This window comes from Aquarana catesbeiana, linkage group LG06 (assembly GCF_042186555.1).
Source record: "Aquarana catesbeiana isolate 2022-GZ linkage group LG06, ASM4218655v1, whole genome shotgun sequence".
NCBI classification, from domain to species: domain Eukaryota; kingdom Metazoa; phylum Chordata; class Amphibia; order Anura; family Ranidae; genus Aquarana; species Aquarana catesbeiana.
In genome coordinates, this window is record NC_133329.1 from 334,814,891 (window position 1) to 334,836,893 (window position 22,003).

Sequence of the window (22,003 nt, forward strand, 5' to 3'; positions counted from 1 at the left end):
CTGTATATATACACAGTATACTTTATTTATAAATGAGTGACAGACGGCGAAGCAAATTTTATCGTATCCTATTCAGATTCACAAACCTGTTTTACATGAATTTGCTGATAACTCTATTTAATGATATTTAATTCTGCAAAGTGTCATGCTGCAATCACTCATAGATCTTCATTTCTTCCTCCACACATTTGGAAAACAGTAAAGCTACAGCAGAGGTATCATTAATTCCATTCTGTAGCAATAAGTCTACTTCTTCCAGTTTCTGTTTTTCTAAGTTTTTAATTTTTTTCAACAAATCCTTTACCTGCAATGAAAAAAAAGTTCACAGATATCTGCTTTTATAGAAGAACACACCTTAACAAAAATCTACAAAAGTGGAAACAGGTCATTTTTTATTTTTTAATTCTATATTGCGCCTTACTGATTCTTGACCCGTAGTATACACATATTGTGTACGTTTCTAAAAGCACTACAGCCCTTACATTACACAAAAGTATATCTCAGAACTGTCCATCTGGTGAATTTTCAAGTAATTTTTCTTTCTTTTATAACTTCTTCTTAACCATGACAGATGTGACATCTACTGTACCAAGAGTTCATTTTCTCTGGGAATGATGGTCAGGGCCGCTGATGATGAGGGGGTGGACCACTGATCCTCCGGTAGAGGGCCCAGACCGCAGGAGGATCAGAGGAGCAGAGAATAAAGAATGATAGAACAATGCCCTGTGTGTCTCTCACCCAGCAACTGAAAGACGGTTTCTCCCTCCTGCAGGCTTTCAGTTGCTGGGTGAGACACACATGGCTGGATTTAGGGGGTGCTGGGGTGGGTTGTACCCAGTGGCGTCGCTAAGGGGGGTGTGGGTGCAGTCCGCACGCAGGCGACACCATCCTGACTCTCCCGCGGTTAAGGAAAGCAAGTCATTTTTTTTTCAGCCGACACAGCCAGAACACCTCCAGCGCCGCAGCCTGCCCTGGCCTGACCCGTGTCCTTCCTCCTTTTACTTACCTGCTGAGCCTATCACATGTCACTATCTCTGTCCGGTGTCCTGCCGGATGCACTTCTCGATAGCAGGCACTATCCGACAGGACATCGGCTGTCTCACACAGCCAAGCAGAGTGAAGCTGCCTCCCCCTCCTCTCTGTTTATGTCCACACACAAGAAGGGGACCTGCTGTGCATTTCCCACGCTGATCTGTGGTACATTATGGGTTTAGACTGTACTGAAGGGGGGGGGTCTGCACTGAAAGGACATCTGTACTGAAGAGGGCAATGCACACTGAAAGGGCGTCTGTACTGAAGGGGGGGGTGTACTGAAAAGGCGTCTGTACTGAAGGGGGGGGGGGGGAGAATGTATTGAAAGGGCATCTGTACTGAAGGGGGGGGGGGGGGGGATGTACTGAAAGGGTGTCTGTACTGAAGGGGGGAAATGTACTGAAAGGGCGTCTGTACTGAAGGGGGGAAATGTACTGAAAGGGCGTCTGTACTGAAGGGGGGAAATGTACTGAAAGGGCGTCTGTACTGAAGGGGGGAAATGTACTGAAAGGGCGTCTGTACTGAAGGGGGGAAATGTACTGAAAGGGCGTCTGTACTGAAGGGGGGAAATGTACTGAAAGGGCGTCTGTACTGAAGGGGAGAAATGTACTGAAAGGGGGAAATGTACTGAAAGGGCATCTGTACTGAAGGGGGGAAATGTACTGAAGGGGGGGAACTGTACAGAAAGGGGGGGGGTGTCTATTCTGAGGTAGGGGGGTCTGTATTGAGGGGGTACTATAGTTGGTGGAGGGGGGGATGATGCCATGTTTTTTTCGCACCGGGTGACACCAACCCTAGTGACGCCACTGGTTGTACCCACCCAGATTTCAGTTCTGCCCCCCCCCGGCTTGGCTTCTCTTGGATGTTGTGCCTGACCAGCCGCCGCTGAGCTCCTTTCCCTGCCCCTACCCGCACTTAGGACCAGGGCAAGGAGGCTGGAGCAGAGAGGAAAGAGCCAAGAGGAGGTACGCTGTGTTGTACTCTCCCCTCCTGTCATGAGAGCACTCCTCCATACAGCACATGAGACAGGATCGCTCTTACTGTAGATCGCATTGGACTGTACACATACCAGGTTTAATTACTGCCCCCTATCCATATTTTCTGTTGCCGGGAGGTGAGCAGCCCTTGGAGGAGATAGGGGGCGGCAATTAAACTATGTGTGTACAGTGCAATGCTATCTACAGTAAGAGCGATCCTGTCTCGTACTGTATAGATGAATGCTCTTCTGACAGGAAGTGAGAGAACAACACAGCGCAGCCCACCCACTCCTGGCTTTGTAGTAGGCTGTATAGGGCCCGGTGATGGTGACTGGTAACAGATGTAATAGGCATGTGTTTTTAAAAAGGTACAAAGAAGTTCCCTCCCTCTAGAAAATGCAACTAAATGCACTAAAAAAAGTGCATAAAAAACATTTACAAGTACAAATACATTTTGAAAATAACTATTGAAGGGAAAAAAAAAACCTGTAAAACAAAAAAGGCATAATACTTACCTGTCCGCCTCACTTTGTTCTGTAGTGACATAACAGCCAGCAGGAGGGACCAAACATCCCACATTCCTGGAAGTGTCACATCCTGAAGATTTTCAGTGAAGATCTGAGGCATGCTGCCTTTTATAAGATGAAGGATAGACTTTCTGTTTTACACAGTGCTATTTCCTGCTTAGTACTGGCAAGTCACTGATTAATTACCCCTTTTCCTTAAAACTGGTTTCAAAATTATCTGTGAGCTTAATAAAGAAATTAAACTGCTCCGTGTGGTGTACAGAAGCCTCTACTATGAACTGTGATAGATCTACCTGCGATGTTTCCATAGACCTCAGAGCGCTTTCATGCTTCTTATAAAGCTCGTGCCTCCTGTCTGGACTTGTCTGGAACCTTGGATTTAATTTGACAGGATCATCAGAGCCCAACACGGGTGAAGCTGTACTTACAAACTGCTGAACCTGGGGCACAAAAATGAAGGGCTTGAACACAGATCTAGGAAGAAATAAAATTGGGAAGAATAAGCATTAGTTCCCATTGATTCCGCTTTTTTAAATACTGAGGTTAAGTGGAATATGTGGCAGCTTGGCAGAGTATATATCTCAGCATCACCACTAATTGGTGCAATCCAAAGGAAGTTGAAATTTCTAGAAAACCAGCGTAAGGCACAAATTTATTTGACTTGTTGAAACACTTAAAGCATGAACAATACAGCTTGTAACAAAAAGTATATGACTCACTGGTTGCATTACAGTATGCTGCAATAGACAAATCGACAATTGTGGCCTCTAAAGAGTATATACCGATCGGCTATAACTTTATAAGTGCTGACATGTTAATTGAATAACATTTATTATCTCGTTACAATGGCATCTGAAAGTCAGTGGGGTACATTAGGCAGCAAGTAAACATGTTGTCTCTGAAGTTGATGTGTTGAAAGCAGAAAAAAAAAAAAACAGACATCGCAGTTTGTTGTGTATGAGGCTGACTAGCCGCAGACCGGTTAGGGTGCTCATGCTGACCCATGTCCACAGCGCCTCCAGTGGGCACGTGAGCATCGTAACTGGACCACGGAGCAGTGGAAGAAGATGGTCTGGTCTGATGAATCCGTTTTATTTTTTTTTACATCATGTGGATAGCTGGGTGCATGTGCATTGAATACCAGGGGAAGAGATGGTACCAGGATGCAGTATGGGAAGAAGGCCGAGACAGTGTGATGCTTTGGGCAATGTTCCGCTGGGAAACCTTGGGTCCCACCATTCATGTGGATGTTACTTTGACACGTACCGCTTACCCTCTACATTGTTGCTGACCAAGTACACCCCTTAATGGAAACTGTATTTCCTGATAACAGTGGCCTCTTTCAGCAAGAGAATGGGCCCTGCCTCACTGCAAAAATGGTTCAAGAATGGTTTTGGGAACAGCAACGAGTTTTAGGTACAGCAACGAGTTTTAGGTGTCGACTTGGCCTCAATCTAATTGAGCATCGGTGGGATGTGCTGGAAAAACAAGTCTGATCCATGGAGGTCCCAACTCACAACTTACAGGACTGAAAGGATCTGCTTCTGATGGCTTGGTACCAGATACCACAGCATAGTGCCATCCATGCCTCAATGGGTCAGGGCTGTTTTGCTAGCTAAAGGGGGAACTACTCAATATTATGTGGGTGGTTATAAAGTTATGGCTGATCGGTGTATAACCATCTAAAATCACTCTAGCCATCCAATGTTTTCCATCCTTTCTACGTTACAGAAGATGGCTCTGTGACAATGAGGCCAAACATGCCAAAGTTTACGTATCTCCCTTCTCCCAGCTGATACACTAATGAAATCATTCCGGAAAATTTGTAGCATAGTTTTGTACCACCAAATGAAAAAAAAAAAAAAAGGACTTTAAATATCCATATACTAGAGAAACATACATTTGCAACATGTCATGGAAGACTCTCCAATTCCAGCACCTTAACCACTTCCCGCCCAACGACGTCATATGACGTTGTGGACACGTGAATGATGATATCTTCTTTTTTCGGCCGGCGATTCCCTGCACCGTAAAAACAATCTTAGTGGCTGTTCAGCTGCTTAATTGTTTTTACAGGTGGCGGTCGGGGACATCCCCTCCCGCTGCCCTTCGGTGCTCACCCATGCGATCAGCGAGCTGGAGAATGAATCGGCCAACGACAGCCATTTACCATAGAGCTAACTGAGGACCAGATGGTCCCCGGTCATCTCTATGACCTACGGAGGCCGGGCCTCAGCAGATGTAAACACTGCCGTTTCTTCGGCTGGGAAGCCAAGATCGTTTTTTCTTTTGATCTCCAGCCTAGAGGCGAGATCTGGGCACTTCTAGACACCAGATCTCGCTGTCAGAGGTCCTGTCATTCCCTTTTACTATTACAAGGGATGTTTGTAAATATTAAAATCACTCCTATTGCCACATCCGTAATATTTGAGATAGAAAAAAGGGGGAAGACCTTAAGGTTTGGACTTTAAAAGGCAATTAAGACAGCATGAAAAATATAAAAAATATATAAACTTTATTGGTACCTACTTGTAATACAGTAAAAGATTTCAAGCAACAGGCAGAGACATAGAGTTTAAAAAACATATATGAACATATGTGTAAAATGTAGACAATGTGGACATGATAGTAGAAAAGTAAGTTGTTACACCAATATAGGATGAGTGAGCCCCTGTGCGTCAACATGGTTTGCTGGTTTTCTTCGTCAGGACACACATAGGGGTAGTTTGAGAAAAACAGGTCCCACTCATCCTATATGGTGCAACAACTTACTTTTCTAGTATCATGTCCATATTGTCTACATTTTACACATATATTAATTTATGTTTTGGACATGACACTAGAAAAGTAAGTTGTTACACCATATATGATCAGTAGGACCTGTTTTTATCAAACTACCCCTATGTGTATTAAAATCCCCGGACCAGTGAAGCGGCATACCCGTCTCTGACAGAGCAGGATCACATGCCACTGGTACAGCAGGATCGGGGGGAGGATGTCAAGTGTAAAGGTAAACCTACACTTTTAAGGCCCCTACACACGATACGAAAATTGGAAGAAAATTTACGTCCGAACGATCTGCCGATTTTCGGATCGTCAGTATGGTGCTTTCGACAGCCGATTCTGTTTTTTCATCAGACAAAAGCTGGACGTGCAGACTATAAAATTTTTGCCGTACATGAACGCAACGTCCGATTTTCGTACGAAAAAAAAATCGTAAGAGCGAGACTACGCATGCTCAGCAACGAAAAAACACATACAAAACTAGTCAACACATTACGTCACTTCTGAAGTTGTATTCTGCCGTGTGAGAATTTTCAATAAGGATTCACTAACAGTTATCATATGAGAAAGTTTGTGTTGTTTTTAGAAATATCACATGTGATTATAAAAGAGTTCATTCATCATAGTAAAATATCAAATTTGCAGTTAAAAAAAATAAAAAATATTGGTAAATACTGCAAAAAAAAAAAAAAAATTGCGAAAAGTCATTAAAAAAAAAAAAAACAAAAAAAAACACACACACACACACACACACAATTGTTATTCATCTCATGGTGTAAGCTGCCAATATTTTAGGAATGTAGCTAAAATGCGCAAAAATTTCCAATGGCCAGTAAGTTAAAAGGAAATAATGTATTCGTGTGGTACCGTTATGCACTTGGAATGTAAATAACGTGCAATAATCGCACTAGAGGGAGATCGTTCTGTGAGGGTTGGTTCAAACAAGGATCACAGGGGTTCCAACCTGTGCATTCGCGTGCGATGTGATTTTACAGCCTAGTCATTTGAATGGGCTGCAACTCGCACTGGAACACGGGAAAAGTATGCACTACTTTTAAAAATGTGCCTCACCAAATTGCACAGTACCATACGATCTGGTGCTCATAAATGCATCACGTTTCTGATCTGCTTCTGGGGCGCTGTTAACAATACATTGACACCAGCATGCAGATCACAAGGGAAGCGAGTATGAATGCGGTGTAGGCACATAAAGAATACTTCAGAGTGCCTTCATTCACAGAACAACCTCCCTCTGGTGCAGCGTTAGCCTGTAAAAAAATAACGCTAAAATTTAAGTATCGCATTTGTTAAATAACACATTTTATTGAATGAACTGTATAATAATAATAATGACTTATGCCGCGTATACACGAATGGACTTCTCGTCGGACTGAACTCCAAAGAACGTTTTGACAGAGTTCCGATGAATCGGACTTGCCTACACACGATCCCACCAAAGTCCCATCATTTCGAACGTGATGACGTACAACCGGACTAGAAAAGGAAGTTCAATAGCCAGTAGCCAATAGCTGCCCTTGCGTCGTTTTCGGTCCGTCGGACTAGCATACAGACGAACGTTTTTTTCTATAGGAATCGAGTCCGTCGGAAAGATTTGAAACATGTTCTATTTCTAAGGTCCGTCAGATTTTTCGACAGAAAAGGTCCGATGAAGCCCACACACGATCGGAATGTCCGACGGATTCGTTCCATCTGACCTTTACTGCCGGAAAGTCCGGTCGTGTGTACGCGGTATTATAGTAAGGCAAAAATTCATGTGGCATTTATCTCTTAGTAAATTGACCCCAAGTCCCGAAAGATGCTGTACAGATCCTGATGTTTCTGTTTTATTTACATACGTCTAGGCACAATCCACCCCCCACCCCCACCATGTGACAGTGCTCGGGCTCAATGGTAGGTTGTTGTTTAAGAAATTCATCTATTTGTGTCATTCCATAGTTATAAAATTGACAGACCCAGATTACAACCACCATTCCCTCCATATTCTACACATACCTGGAGGGGTCTGGAGTTCCAGTAAAAAAGTGGCAGCAGGGCTGGGATGGATCCTGTGGCAGGATGGACACCATGCTTCCAGTTGTCATAAAACCGCCCTCCATATTAATGCCACTTGGCTTGTCTGACAGAATTTCCATCATACTCTCAGCCGTGATGTTTCCTAACAGACATGAAGACAGAGCAGTTATGTGGCATTATAGTGTGTAGGTGAAGGGAAGCACTGACAATGCAATTAATTAAGTCTGCTGCACCTGAAAAACCCTGAATACCAGGAATAAAGAGTGATCGATAGTGTAATTGTGTGCTGATTCTATGTAAAGGGTGGGAAAACCCACAGTGATATAAAATATAATGCACAATAATTTTGCCCAATGTGAACACAATGGGTACATTGGAAACAAGAGTGTGGTCTAGCTCAGTGGTCATCAACCCTGTCCTCAGGGCCCACTAACAGGCCAGGTTTGCAAGATAACTGAAATACATCACAGGTGATATCATTTGCTGCTCAGTGATTGCAGTATTCTAGTCTGCATCTCCCCAAGGTAATATATAAAACCTGGCCTGTTAGTGGGCCCTGAGGACAGGGTTGATGACCACTGATCTAGATCAGTCGCCAGTCCTCAAGGTGCCCCAACAGGTCATGTTTTCAGACATTCCATTATGTTGCACAGGTGATTTGGTCACTTTCACTGCCTTAGTGATTACCACTGCTGTTTCATCTGGGGGGAAATCCTGAAAACATGACCTGTTGGGGCGCCCTGAGGACTGGAGTTGAGAAACACTGGTCTAGATTGACCTGTAACACATCGATAAGCAAAATTTCTTAAAAATGTATGTGCATAATCAAAATATATAAACAATGCTATTCAAACACAACGTGTATATAATCTAAAAAGGGGAAAAAAAACTGACAAGAGAGCAAAATATATATCAGCAGTCTCTCTTTCCAAATAGTCTATGTGAAAGCAAATCAAGGTATAGAGGAATCCATTTTATCAGCCGCAGATGAGCGTCCATGCTTACTCATCCATTGGGGTCTGCTGGGAGCTGTTGTCCATCGTGAATCTCTGAGATTTGGCAGATAGAGGAATGCATGCCTGAATTGTGGATCAGCACACACGCTTGTGACCTACGTGGGTCTGGTAAGCAGCCAATTTACTTTTGAGCATGGTGGTGTCTTCATACTAATGAGTCCACACACATTGAGATCAGCATCTGTTCGCTTTGGGACTCACAAGATAATTGGATGTATTTTCAATTCAGCCCGTTCACTCTGCTGAATTTGATTGGCTTTCACATAGACTATTTGGAACCTGAGAGAGACTGCCGATATATATTTACTCTCGTCAGTTTTTTTTTTCCTTTTTAGATTATATACATGTTGTGTTTGAATTGCACTGTCTATATTTTTTGATTATACGAATACAGTTTTAAGAAATTTTGCTTATCCACATGTGTTACAGGTCAATCTAGACCACACACACTTGTTTCCAATGTACCCTTTGGGCAATATTATTGTGCATTATATTTTATATCACTGTGGGCTTTCCCACCCTTTACATAGAATCAGCGCACCTTTAAACTATCAATGTGGCATCATAGGACCTTTAGTATTGAAGTGCCTGTGACAACAGCAGTGTCAGATGCCACTGTGCTGCCACCAATATGCAATGACAGCGGTGTCATATTTTACAGTGGTGCCACCAATATGATGTCAGAATATGATTTTTTGAACAGAATAAGGGTACCACGGTATATTGTTTTGGGGGTGCCCAGACCTCATTATGGGATTAATAAAGGCCCAATAAGCAAATACGCTTCTCCGTAAAAAAATAATTTCTCTGCCATGATTGGGCTGCAGCTGGGTTCAGCTCCCTGTCAAGTCTTTATTAGGGTCTAAGTATAATTCCTTGCCCCCAAAAAAGTTTACAGCAGCAGAGTTGTCCTTACAAGAACAGAAAAGAAACATTTTATTAATTTGGTTATAATGAGCAGTCAGGTGGAGATGGGCTTGGATGTTTTGAAAAAATATATCTACAATGGTTCTTACTTTGGAGTGCTACGCAGTGGATGTGGATGCTTTACAAGTCTTCGAAGTTGATTTACTAAAAGTCAAAACAGACTGTGCAAGTGCAGTTGCACTAATTTTCCCCAGAGCGTAGTGAATGTGGTGAAGCTCTGCTGATTTCAATCATCCAATCATGTGCAAGATTTTTTTTTTTTCTTGCAACTGACTGCGTATTCTTTACAAAAAGTGAAACCTCACCACATTTGCCAAGTAAAAGTTCACACAATTTATTAAGAAAGATTTTCAACTCCTTTAGTAAATCAGCTCCACTATCTCAACAGTTGTTAAAGACCAATTCTGGCATCAACACATGAGTATTGCAGCTTGGTGCTGGAGGTCGATTTTATTTACAAAAAAAAAAAAAAAAATGCAAGCCCTTAGGCCCCTTTCACACTGGGGCAGTTTGCAGGCGCTATTGCGCTAATAATAGCGCCTGCAAACCGACCCGAAACAGCCGCTGCTGTCTCTTTGTAAAGCAACTATGCAATGTTAATGCAATCCCCTCTGTTAGATAACATGTGCCTCACTCTATATGCTTTATAAAAAAAAAATATGGTTTCTACCTTATTTCAGAGCCTCTCCCAGCGCTCACGTGACTGCTCACCTCTGTTCTCTCCCAGTCTGACAGCTACAGTGGGAGGGGCAGAGAACTCCCGCTGACATCAGCCGGGAGAAGAGGAGAAGAGAAGGAGAGGAGGAGAGAGGAAAGCAGTCACGTGAGTGCCGAGCGGCGCTCTGAAATAAGGTGGACATTTTTTTTTTTTTTTTATAGAACACAGACACTGGGGCACATGTTGTTCTCCAACAGAAGCTATTGTATTAACCTCACAATGTTTTATAGCAGGGGGAAGGGGAGCTGAGCGGCACTGGTAAGAACTGACAGGTAGGGAGAGAGGAGGGGAGAGGAGGACAGAGCAGGGCTGCGGATGACGGAGGCACATAAACTGACCACAGGGCTCAGCAGCCTTGATATACCGTGGTCAGTTTACAGAGGGGAGGGCAGAACCAGCAGGATCAGCCAGGTATTTCAGGTGATACAGGGGGCCAAATTACACAGCACAGGCACTGTGCTGTATAACAACATGCTCTAAAGGGAACAGGATCCATTTTTTTTTTTTTTTTTAGGATAACACTTTTAGGTAAAAAAATTCTGCTATAGTCATTCAAACTATTTGCTCACAGAACATACTCTCTACTTCCCACATAAGAATTTGGAGGTATTTCTGGAAACAGCCATCCAAAATTCTCAACAAATATTTTACTGCACTTTGAGAAAAACTCATGAACACAATCACATCAATAAAATATCACATTTAGTGCCAAGTTAAGCTCACCTTTGTGTTTTCTGAGCAGTTTGTAGCCTTCACAAAATCTGTCTCCAGAAGATGACGATCTAGAGGGGTTGAAATAGGAATACACCGCAGCAAAATTAAACTCTTTTTTCCCATCCCACCAGCCTTTCGTCTTGGCGTACTCCTTCATTCTTGGGTGCTCACGATCAATCTTGGTGGTGATAGAGAGGTTGTTGGATATGTTCTTTATACCTTCTGTCAGAAAATACAACAAAATTACAATCATCTGATACTCCATGATGCTTTTCTTATGATCACATGCACATAAAGAGAACCTGTCAGCAGGGCCAGGGTTACCTTTAGGCAAAGTAGCTCTGTGCCTATGAATATGAGGATTAAAGCCCCAGAACCTACACCAGCTCAGCACTGGCAGTTCCCTCATTTTTTATTATGACAGATTTATATTACTTTACAGCGACAGTCACTGGAAGCATCCATTGTCTGATGCACACAAGCAATGTGGTACATAAAACAGAGCCTAGGATTTTACTATGATCCAGTATGCAACACTCGATAAATAACAAGAATTATACACTGGCTGCCTGGATGTCTCTGATGTAGCCAAAGTGGCACCTCCTCATTGCTCAGATAAAACACTTTTAACCACTTCATTACCTCCGTATGTTTTAAAATTACGAAATGCTGGACATGCATCTGCGGAGTGTAGTTTATAAATGGCACTCCAGAAATAAGGCACGGACCTTTAAAATGTTTTGGATCAAGCCGTCATTACACAGCTCAGATCACATACTAAAGGCACAGAGCCAAACGGAGTGGCTCTGTGCCTTGTGATTGCTGGGAAGGCCAATCACAGTAATCACAAATGTAAACAGTACTAATGATTATATTTGAGAGCCCGCCCTTTCCTCCTCTACCATTGATTCTCCTGATCTTCTTCCTTTCTCCTCTTTCAGCGGTTCTCCTGCTGATCCTATAAGTAAAACTGTTCCCACTGACCATCAACAAAAGGGGAGCACACTGAGCAGCATGGGGGGGGGGGTGCACACTGACAAACAGAGAGCAGCAAGGGGGAACAGAGGAGGGCATATGGATGGTAAAGAGGACACACTGACTACTGATGCGGAAAAATACCACTGACCAAGTTATGCGGCACTCACCAATGATTAACAACATTTAAAGGGGCAGTTACCACTGGCAACCAATTATAAGGCCTCTTGAACACGGTACTGATGTTTAAGCATCTGCTTTTCTGAATGTAATTTCATGTGTTTGTTTTGCACTTTTTTTTTTTTCCGCATACTTGAGCGTATAGGCATATTTGCGCACACAATATATTCCTATGTAAAATATTTATGCTCTTATGCGTGTATTTGTGAGCACTGGCACAAAATACTGACCCGGAAGGCAGGTTTTTCTATTTTTTATTTTTTTCTACTCAAGAGTACACAGTGCTTGTTTCTGCGCCTGTGTGTACAGTCACATTGTAAACAATGGGCTGCATTTTAGATCAGTAAAAAAAAAAAACAAACAAAAAAAAAACGCTGTGCTGAGCTTTAAGCTGCAGTGTGCAAGAGGCCTAAGAGGGTACTAACTTCTGACCACTGAAATCTGCAAGCTATTCTGTGCATTACATAGTCCTGACCACTGCACTCTGACTGCTTTAGTGTATATGTCAGGGATATGCAATTAGCGGACCTTCAGCTGTTGCAAAACTACAAGTCCCATGAGGCATAGCAAGACTCTGACAGCTACAAGCATGACACCCAGAGGCAGAGGCATGATGGGACTTGTAGTTTTGCAACAGCTGGAGGTCCGCTAATTGCATATCCCTGGTATATGTTATTGCTTAAACGAAACAGCTTTGGGAGCCTATTTAGGACCTCAGAAAAGTTATAAATTGTTTTTTTCTTTTATATAGTGAAAAATAAAAAAAAAACAGTGGTTATTAAATACCACCAAAATACAACTATGTCTCAAAAAAAATATAAAATTAATTTGGGCACAATATTGCATACCCAAATAATTGGCAATCGATCTTTCCCAGGACTGAAAGGTGAAAAATGGCCTGGTAATGAAGGGGTATTACAAGCTGGTGATACTAAGGGCCAAGTCACACCTGATGCAGTCCAGTGTGTTTTTTTTCTGCATCAAAAATGCATGGCCAGTAGGTTATATGTGTTTCAATGGCATAGTTCAAACCAATGCAATGCGTTTTAGTGCACTCAAAAAAATTAAAACATGCTGCATTTTTTCTGCATGGAAATGCAGGCAAAACACATACAAAACACTGCAATGGATCTGGGTGCTGGCTCCTAACAACCAAGGCTTTAGGAAACTTTGGTAAAAAAAAAAAAATAAGAAGAAGAAAGGGAGGGAGGGGAAAAAAGCACTGGAACGCATCACAAACACACCAGTCCGCATGCAACTGGAGTGCGTTTTTGAGTTGTGAACCGGATTTAAACGATATCCTTATTTTCCCAAAATAATCCATACACAGCCACTACATAATAGCCATGCAATTCATTTTCATCAAATCGTACTTTAGGTGTGTTTTTCTGCCTCCTTGTAATGTCTTCCATAAGTTCCTCACTTTTGTTTGTTTGGAATAAGTAGTGCAGATTAGGTGCGGTCATGCACACTGCTCTATACACACCACAAATCCCGTTATCCATAGTCCATGTCAGGAGCTGCCAAGAGAGAGTGGCTAAGAAAAGAAAAAGGAATTTGGAGGAGATGTGCAAAAAAGAGGGTCCTTTTTTGGGAGGGTTAAGAACATATACTTGAATTAAATGTTTTTTTTTTTTTAAATCAGGGTTTAATATCACTTTAAGGTGACAATCCCAAAGCCATTCCTCAAGAATCATATGCTATTTTCAGTTCCCTGTGATGTTGTTTGTAGCAGCCTTTCAACCAATTCTCCACATGCTTCGCTGAACCCCTAAAATAAAAAGTTTACAAAATTCACAAGCCATTAAGAAAACTTTTCTCATGGGGTATTTTCCATCTCCATTTTCAATAGAGGGATATTTTTTTGCCCAATAACTGAAAGAAGGAGGGGCTTTATCTACTTACCAACATCTATCTATTATCTGTATATCATTTCAGTTCTAAAACCAAGAGAAACATAAAGAAGCACCTTAAATGCCACAAGGTAAGAGAGAGATACAAATGAATGCCACATCACTCAGAACAAGCTTACAGTGATTTTTAGGCACACTAGTAGCACAAATTACCATCTACTTTCTCTGCAGCCCAGTACTGGCCAGCAGTCTCCAGGATCCAGGCTTCCTTTCTGTCCGCTATCAGGAAACTGTTGTGGTAGGTAAATGCCATCGGACTTTCCATGCAGTTGCCTCCTTGTCCGTACTTTTCTAACAGGCCAACAATGACATCCAGGGCTCCTTCTGCTGTGTCTGCTCTCTCTAAACCAAGTCTACAAGAGATATGAAAATATAGTAAAGAATATGAAAAAAAAATATCCTCCCGATTACTTAGTCTAGCTTTAGAAGTATGTTTATTTTCACAACCTGACAAGATCCATGCCAAGAAGTGCTTCTTCGTCATCAATTTCTTCCTTTCCCCACACTGCTTCATTTCCAATGCAAACACCAAATTCGTTGGCTCCCATCTCAGCTCCCCACAACCAAGATGGCCGACTCAATACCACGGCATGCGTCTTCCCCACTTGCTCAATCTTAATGTATGTGCACTTGTAGGAAAGTAGAGGTAAAAAAAAAAAAATAAGAAACTTAACCATTTAAGTCCTATATGTCTATGAAGCAAATTCTGCATCTCAAGAATGATTACCTCCAGCTCCTCTCCTGTTCCATAAGACCTTCCAGGAAAGTATACAATCTCCTGTACTTCATCACTGGGCCTGTCTGAGTTCTTTCCAAAGATAATCCGGGCACCAACCGTGGAAGGTGGGAGGGCTACGAAAGTGTCACATGAGCAAGGTTCCATGTTGTCCCCACCGCCTGGAATATAATTTAGAGAATTAATTATATATATTATCAAGGCTACAAATGCTGGATGCACTGTATTAACATTTCTACATTAAATAACTATCCGGTTTAAGCATTTATGAAATCTAACGCTTCTAATACCAGTCTGTTCACAATGGCACCCGAGCCCTAGGGACAACAACACGTCTAATATGAAAGGTAATTAAATAAAATAAACGACAACTTGCAAAGCCGATACTATAGCTTGGCATAGAAATCAACTTCATATGCCACCTGGTGGCCAAACACAGCAATGACAGCAGGGAGAAGCACCTTCTACTGAATTTGATGGATGATATAATATAACATTTTTTAAAGAAAACTCACATGAGGAGGTACACAAAATATTGATTTACTTCTTCTGAAAATGCCAGTTGTCTGGCTGTCATGCTGAACCATAGGCCCATATATGTTTTCAATTATTGACCTGAAATGAGTAAGCAGCAAGGAAAGCTGGAGTTCATGGTATAAACTGAGGCCAGTGGATCAGCATGACAGCCAGGCATATGGCATTTTAAAGGGAGGTCAGCAATGGCACACGCTATATTTGATGCATAATTATTTATCCTTTTTTTAATTGTTTTTTTTTTTTTTTGCCACTGTGCTGCTTGTGTGGACTGCTCTATGTACACTACTAATTCCATAGTCCCTGGAACATGTCAGGAGTGAGCAAGAGAGGATGGCTACGTTCCTATTTACTATAGGACCCTGGAGAATGAACGCAGACACCCTCTAACTGGAAGTCAGATCTGCAACTAACATGAACTGCTTGTTCCAAACAAAACAAGACAGAGGGAAGAAAAAGAGGTTCAGGAGCTGACAGAGGACATTACAAGGAGGTGGAAAAACATAGAAACAGTTTCCTAAAACAGATTACAGGATCGTTAAGTAGTGGATGTGTACGGATTATTTTTGAAGAAAAAAAGATATTGTTTAGAGTCATTTTAACCATGTGGTAGTATATTGTACAGCCAATGTAAGTTGGCTGCATAGACAGCACATACTGCAGTAACACAGCCAGTGCTGACAGGGGAATTGTCTGCACCCGGCGAGGGGGGGGGTAGCCGTCCCCGCTGGGAGAAGACAGTGAATTTGGCTAGTGACTATTGCAGCCGCTTGCGATAATTGGAAGCGAATTTGGCAGGCTGGTTGTACCCATGTGGATCAACCGATCAACTTGGTACATTCAGCCTGCCCATTAATGGTTCGAATCTCGGCCAGTTTCTGGCAAACTGGTCAACATTCGAGCTGTGTATGGCGGGCACAAGTCCTGACAAGGCATGGCGTTACAATGTGACACCCCTCAGTTTTAGGCCTCATTCACACTATCTCCCTGGAGCTGTGCTGATCTGCACAGATGAATGCCGGCCCAGTGCTCACCACAATGCTGCATTGAGATGCACTACATAAAAATGTATACATGCTGCATTTGTACGCAACGCACCTCACAATGGTCAATTATGTGACATTTCAGTTTCGGATGGGCGAAGGTGGGTGAATCATCCAGTGTGTGCTCATATCTGTCAGAGCCTGAGAAGGCCAGATTCCCATGCAGTAACCTGTGTGTCCTCCCCTCCAAATCAATCACACAGTGATGTCACTGAACCTCTGCTCATCACACATTATGGAGAGTCCATTGTCACAGAGTCCCGTCATGATGTGGATTTACAATGGCTGCTGCATCACTGATCATTGCACTGATCTCAACGGATCGCACAACACACCAGCCACTGCCCTGCAATGCAGCAGCTGATGTGAACCAGCCCCACTGCCAGCAAGATATTTGTGCTAATGTTTACATACATACAGCATACAGAGATCCCAATGGCTGCCATCACTGCTCAGGGCTGACATGTCAATATCAACAATGTGTAGCCAGCAGTGCTGCTGATTACACACTATTGATGTTTACATCTCCCACTGATGGTGTCATCCATGTGGCAGCGTGTAGAATCACGGGGACTGACTCTGCATGATGCCTGTTACATGTGTACAACCTGAAATATGCTGCACCCGCAAGTCCTTGGGCATAGAGTTTTTCTAGTTTCTAACACAGTGAACATACAGATGAAAATCAAACCTGTGTGACTGGACCCGTAGCATACAACACTGCTGTCTTCAGATCTGTAGATAATACTGTAACAATCAGATAGATATATATATATATATATATATATATATATATATATATATATATATATATATATATATATATATACATACACACACACACACACACACATATACATACATACATACATACATATATACATACTTTTTTTTTTTTTACGCAAAGGCCCTAAAGAATAAAATTGGTGGGTACGCAGAAAGATGGAGTCGGCAACACTGTAATCCATATTTATTAACTACATAAGAGTAAAAATAAAACAAAGAAGCTGACCTGTTTCGGCGAGAGCCTTAGTCATGCTAAAACTAAGACTGCTTTCACACTGAGGCGCTTTACAGGCGCTATAGCGCTAAAAATAGCGCCTGTAAAGAGACTCTCCTTTTACTCCAATGTGAAAGCCCGAGTGCTTTCACACTGGAGCGGTGTGCTGGCAGGACACTAAAAAAAGTCCTGCAAGCAGCATCTTTGGAGGCGCTAAAGGAGCGGTGTATACACCACTCCTAAAACGCCCCTGCCCATTTAAATCAATGGGCAGCGCTGAAGTGCCAGCAAAGCACTGCTTTTAACCCTTTTTCAGCCATTAGCAGGGGTTAAAGCACCCCGCTATCGGCCGAAAAAACAACGGTAAAGCCCCGCTAAAAATAGCTGTGCTTTACCGCCGACGCCCCCCCCCCAACACCCCAGTGTGAAAGTAGCCTAAGGCTCTCACCAAAACGCATCAGCTTCTTTGTTTTTTTAACGCTTATGTAGTCAATAAATATGCATACGGATTACCAGTTAATTTCGGCAACAAACATTTTTTCGTCAAAATTTGTCAGCGCCATTTTTACAGTGACAAAAACTAAATGAAAAGTACAGCACATTTTCATCCACTGACGAAAATCAATTCTGTTTTTGTTAACGAATGAAACGAAAACGTGAGGCAGGGACATTTACCCTCGTGAACTAAATTCCAATTTCCACAGAGCTCCGTCTGCTTCGGCTCCCAGCAAGAAAGCGACTGTGTGCAGTAGGGTTGTCCCGATACCACTTTTTAAAGACCGAGTACAAGTACCAATACTTTTTTTTATGTCATGTGACAGTGGCACTAATATGTAGCACTGTTAATGCTTAGACTGTGTCAGTAGTTTTAATTTTATTTTTTACAATTTTTTTTTTTTTTTTTTATTATTTTTTACAATTTTTTTTTTTTTTACAATGCTTCCTTTTTTGGGGGGGGAGTGTACATGTTTTTTATGTTATTTTTTATTATTTTTACAATTTAACTTTTTCAATATTACAATTTTTTTTTTTTTTTAATTAGCCCTGTTCGGGGGTGGCTTTGGTGAGATATCAGGGGTCTCTCCCTTTTGAGACAGGGAAAGGGACTGAGGACAGAAATTTCCAAGTCCCTTTCTCTGCAGTCTCAGCTGCACTGAAGATGAATAGACAGGACATAGCGGCTCCTCTCCATTCAAACTGAAGCATAGTAAACACAGTTTATGATGCTCAGTGACAGTTATGAACAGAGTCAGTGATCACTGACTCCGTGCATTCAGAAAAGAAAGGAGGCGGTAAATGACATTTACCGGCTCCTTCCTCCGCGGAGGAGCACGGAGGGGGACCGGAGGAGGTTATGGGGGACAGTCAGGGGTGATCGTGCGGCACTGGGGAGGAGTTACAATCACCGATCTCCCTGTGTAGATTTCAATAAAGCAGCTGAAAGCTGCGGAGGGGGAGAGAAGGAGAAGTGGTTATCAGCTGCTTTATTGAAATGTATACAGGGAGATCGGTGATTGTAACTCCTCCCCAGTGTACAGCCAGCATTACAGGCCTCCTAGTCCTCAGACTGTGATGACTGCCAGAGACCAGAGCAGCACTGTGCATTACAGACCTTCCGAGTCCCGATGAGAGTCCCACTCCCGAGTCACGACGACTGCCCACGTCCAGAGCAGAGAGCACCCATGGTGAGAGTCTACACTGCGTAGTACATTACAAATACAGCAAGCCTGAGACCTCCCCTCAGACCACCGTCTGTCCAGAGCACTGTGTGCGCATTACAGGCCTCCTCTGACCACTTGCATCCAGGGCGCTGTGCATTACAGGCCATCCCCCAGACCTGAGACCACCATCCAGGGCACTGTGCATTACAGGCCATCCCCCAGACCTGAGACCACCATCCAGGGTGCTGTGCATTACAGGCCATCCCCCAGACCTGAGACCACCATCCAGGGCACTGTGCATTACAGGCCATCCCCCAGACCTGAGACCACCATCCAGGGCACTGTGCATTACAGGCCATCCCCCAGACCTGAGACCACCATCCAGGGCGCTGTGCATTACAGGCCATCCCCCAGACCTGAGACCACCATCCAGGGCACTGTGCATTACAGGCCATCCCCCAGACCTGAGACCATCATCCAGGGCACTGTGCATTACAGGCCATCCCCCAGACCTGAGACCACCATCCAGGGTGCTGTGCATTACAGGCCATCCCCCAGACCTGAGACCACCATCCAGGGCGCTGTGCATTACAGGCCATCCCCCAGACCTGAGACCACCATCCAGGGCGCTGTGCATTACAGGCCATCCCCCAGACCTGAGACCACCATCCAGCACTGTGCAGCATTACAGGCCTCCTCTGGCCATCCAGAGAGGCTAAATCTGGATCTGTGAGTTTGTTTAAACCTTAATACCATAAATAATAACATGATATTACAATTTTTTGCTCCAGGAAGTATAGAAAAGGGTTGGAAATTCTAGAGAAATGTTTAAATAATGCATTACAATTCAACTAAACCCATTCGATTTTAATCAATTAAAATGATTTTCGTCGACTAAATTGTACTGCAGATTTAGTTGACTAAATACGACTAAAACTAAAACAATTTCAGATGACTAAAATGGCATTTTAGATGAAAGACTAAAAGTAAATCGAAATTTTCTGCCAAAATTAACACTGCGGATTACAGTGTTGCCGGCTCCATCTTTCTGCATATCCTGTTCTGAATGGAATGGACACACTGAGCCTGGGCACATGTGAGTGGATCTTACTACTGAATTGGGCTTTCCCTGTAGAGTGCGCTGCTAATGCAAAAAAATAAAAAAAAACACTACAATATTTAACCCATTTTTTTGTAAAATATAAAAGACAATGTTACACTGAGTAAATAGATACCAAACATGTCATGGTTGGAAACTGCGCACGTCCGTGTAAGGGCGACAAACTATGTACATCTTACTATCCATAGGTGACGTTTGAAAAGCCTTTACAGGTTACAGAGGAGGTCTGGTGCTAGAATTACTGCCCTGGATCTGACGTTTGCGGTGATACCTCACATGTGTGGAACAATCGCTGTTTGCATGCCTTTACATTTTTTTATTTTATTATTAATGATTCATTTTTTTAAGTTTCACACTGTTGCTTTCATTTTTTTTTTTTTGATCACTTTTATTGCTGTCACAAGGAATGTAAACATCCTTGTGACAAAAATAGGCAGTGCAGGTACTCTTTATGGAGGGATCTGGGATCTATAAGACCCCAAATGCCTCCTCTGCCCTTAGACCTCTTTCACACTGGGGCGCTTTTCAGGCATTTTAGCGCTAAAATTGGCGACTGTAAAGCGCTTCTCAAGCCACCCCAGTGTGAAAGCCGGAGTGTTTTGACACTGGGGCGGTGCGCTTGCAGTATGGGAAAAAAAAGTCCTGCAAGCCAAATCTTTGGGGCGGTGCGGGAGTGGTGTACACATCGCTCCTACAAAGCCCCTGCCCAATAGAATGACTGGGCAGCGCTGCCGAAGCACCTGCAAAGTGACATACACAGGCGCTATTAACCCCTTCTTCAGCAGCTAGCGGGGGTTAAAAGCACCCTGCTAGCGCCCAAAAAGCGCTGCTATAACAGCGGTAAAGTGCTGCTTAAACTATCGGCGCTTTACCGCAAGCGTCCGCACCGCCCCAGTATGAAAGGGGTCTTAAAAGCTTTCCAAAAACCAAGATCTGTGTTTTCGATAGTTTTTGATTTTCTTAAAATGGCACCGTTGACACCGGGGTAAACTGAAAGTAATGTCAGGTTGTCACTTCCAGGTTACCATAGCCGAGAGCTGATCAAAGCCGATCCCGGCTTTATGTTCTCCGACCAGCCGGCGGATGCACCGACTGATCGCTCAGGTCTCCCATGGGGACGGTAGAGCCCTAGCAAGCCGCAAGAGGGGAAGGGGGGGTGACCCCTCCCACTGCTTGTAAAAGCAATCCAGCGGCTAGTTAGCTCCTAGGATTACTTTTACAAGAGAGCCTAGAGGCCGCCAGCTCTACAAAATGGTATCAGATTGATGCCTGCAGCAGTGACATCATCCTGGTATAACCACCCGACGTCCAGCAACATATTTTTGGGGTTTTTTTTTTTTTTTGCTGTGTGCCATTACAGAAATTTCTCCTCACTTCCTGACCCAGAAACAGAACAGGAAGTTAGAGGAAATCTCCCAAAGTGTTAGGAATCCCCTCTAGGGCAGGTGTCCCCATTGGAAGACTTCCCTTTGTTCTGGGGACTCCTTTATGTTAACCCCTCCCCCGCTCACTTTGTTTCCTGGTCACCAGTACAGAAGGGTGACTCTCCCCCATGGGGGACACAGACAATCAAAACCCGGCAGAGGGTCTAACCCTCCCTCCACTCTTTCCATAACTAAAATAAAAATCTTTTCCCTGGAGATACACTTTAATACACAAAGCTGCTATACAAGAATGATGTCACTCAGTAGCACAGCACCGCACAAATGATACATGAGATAATAAACACAGAGAACACACCCTCAGTCACCTATGGACCCGGCACTGTGGTGGGGAGATCTCCCTGCTTGTGTCCAGCAGATTCCCCTTCAGACAAGAGACGAACAGCTGGCTGTCACAATTAAGCCAGAGGCGCCATATTGTGACTGGAAAACGGCTGTCTGCCAACCAATAGCGTCCAGACGTCACGACGTTATCACAAAGCGTAAAAGTTCCATGAGTGACAGGAGGGAGAGATTGTTCAAAACGTGTCTCCAGTTTAGTACCTTAATATGTCACGGCGGCCATTTTTCTGTAGTTCACATTACTATGATGGAGAGAATGTCATCTCATACAAAATGGCCGCAGAGACGGAGACACAATTGTGCCAAAGGCGTCATGTTGTGACTGGAA

The 22,003-nt window shown here is 43.2% G+C and overlaps 1 protein-coding gene across 1 annotated transcript; it reads right to left on the reverse strand.

The window, feature by feature from the left end:
• On the reverse strand, positions 1–21,805 carry SCRN3 (secernin 3). The gene is made up of 8 exons (XM_073633866.1): positions 21,632–21,805; positions 14,525–14,694; positions 14,245–14,426; positions 13,951–14,150; positions 10,739–10,951; positions 7,334–7,496; positions 2,830–3,010; positions 1–304 (listed from the first exon to the last, which is right to left on the reverse strand). Exons 2-8 carry the CDS (start codon positions 14,678–14,680, stop codon positions 155–157), a joined length of 1,245 nt encoding a protein of 414 aa, XP_073489967.1. The 5' UTR covers positions 14,681–14,694; positions 21,632–21,805; the 3' UTR covers positions 1–154.
• Between the last annotated feature and the right edge of the window lie 198 nt (positions 21,806–22,003).

What these genes read in the sequence shown, in the direction of transcription:
- SCRN3 (XM_073633866.1), bottom strand. Translation starts at nt 14,680, where the DNA reads ATGGAACCTTGCTCATGTGACACTTTCGTAGCCCTCCCACCTTCCACG. An exon ending in CTTGGCATGGATCTTGTCAG is followed by an intron (nt 14,151 to 14,244) that starts GTTGTGAAAATA and finishes TATCTCTTGTAG; the next exon opens with ACTTGGTTTAGAGAGAGCAG. An exon ending in GGCTGCAGAGAAAGTAGATG is followed by an intron (nt 10,952 to 13,950) that starts GTAATTTGTGCT and finishes ATTTTCTGACAG; the next exon opens with AAGGTATAAAGAACATATCC.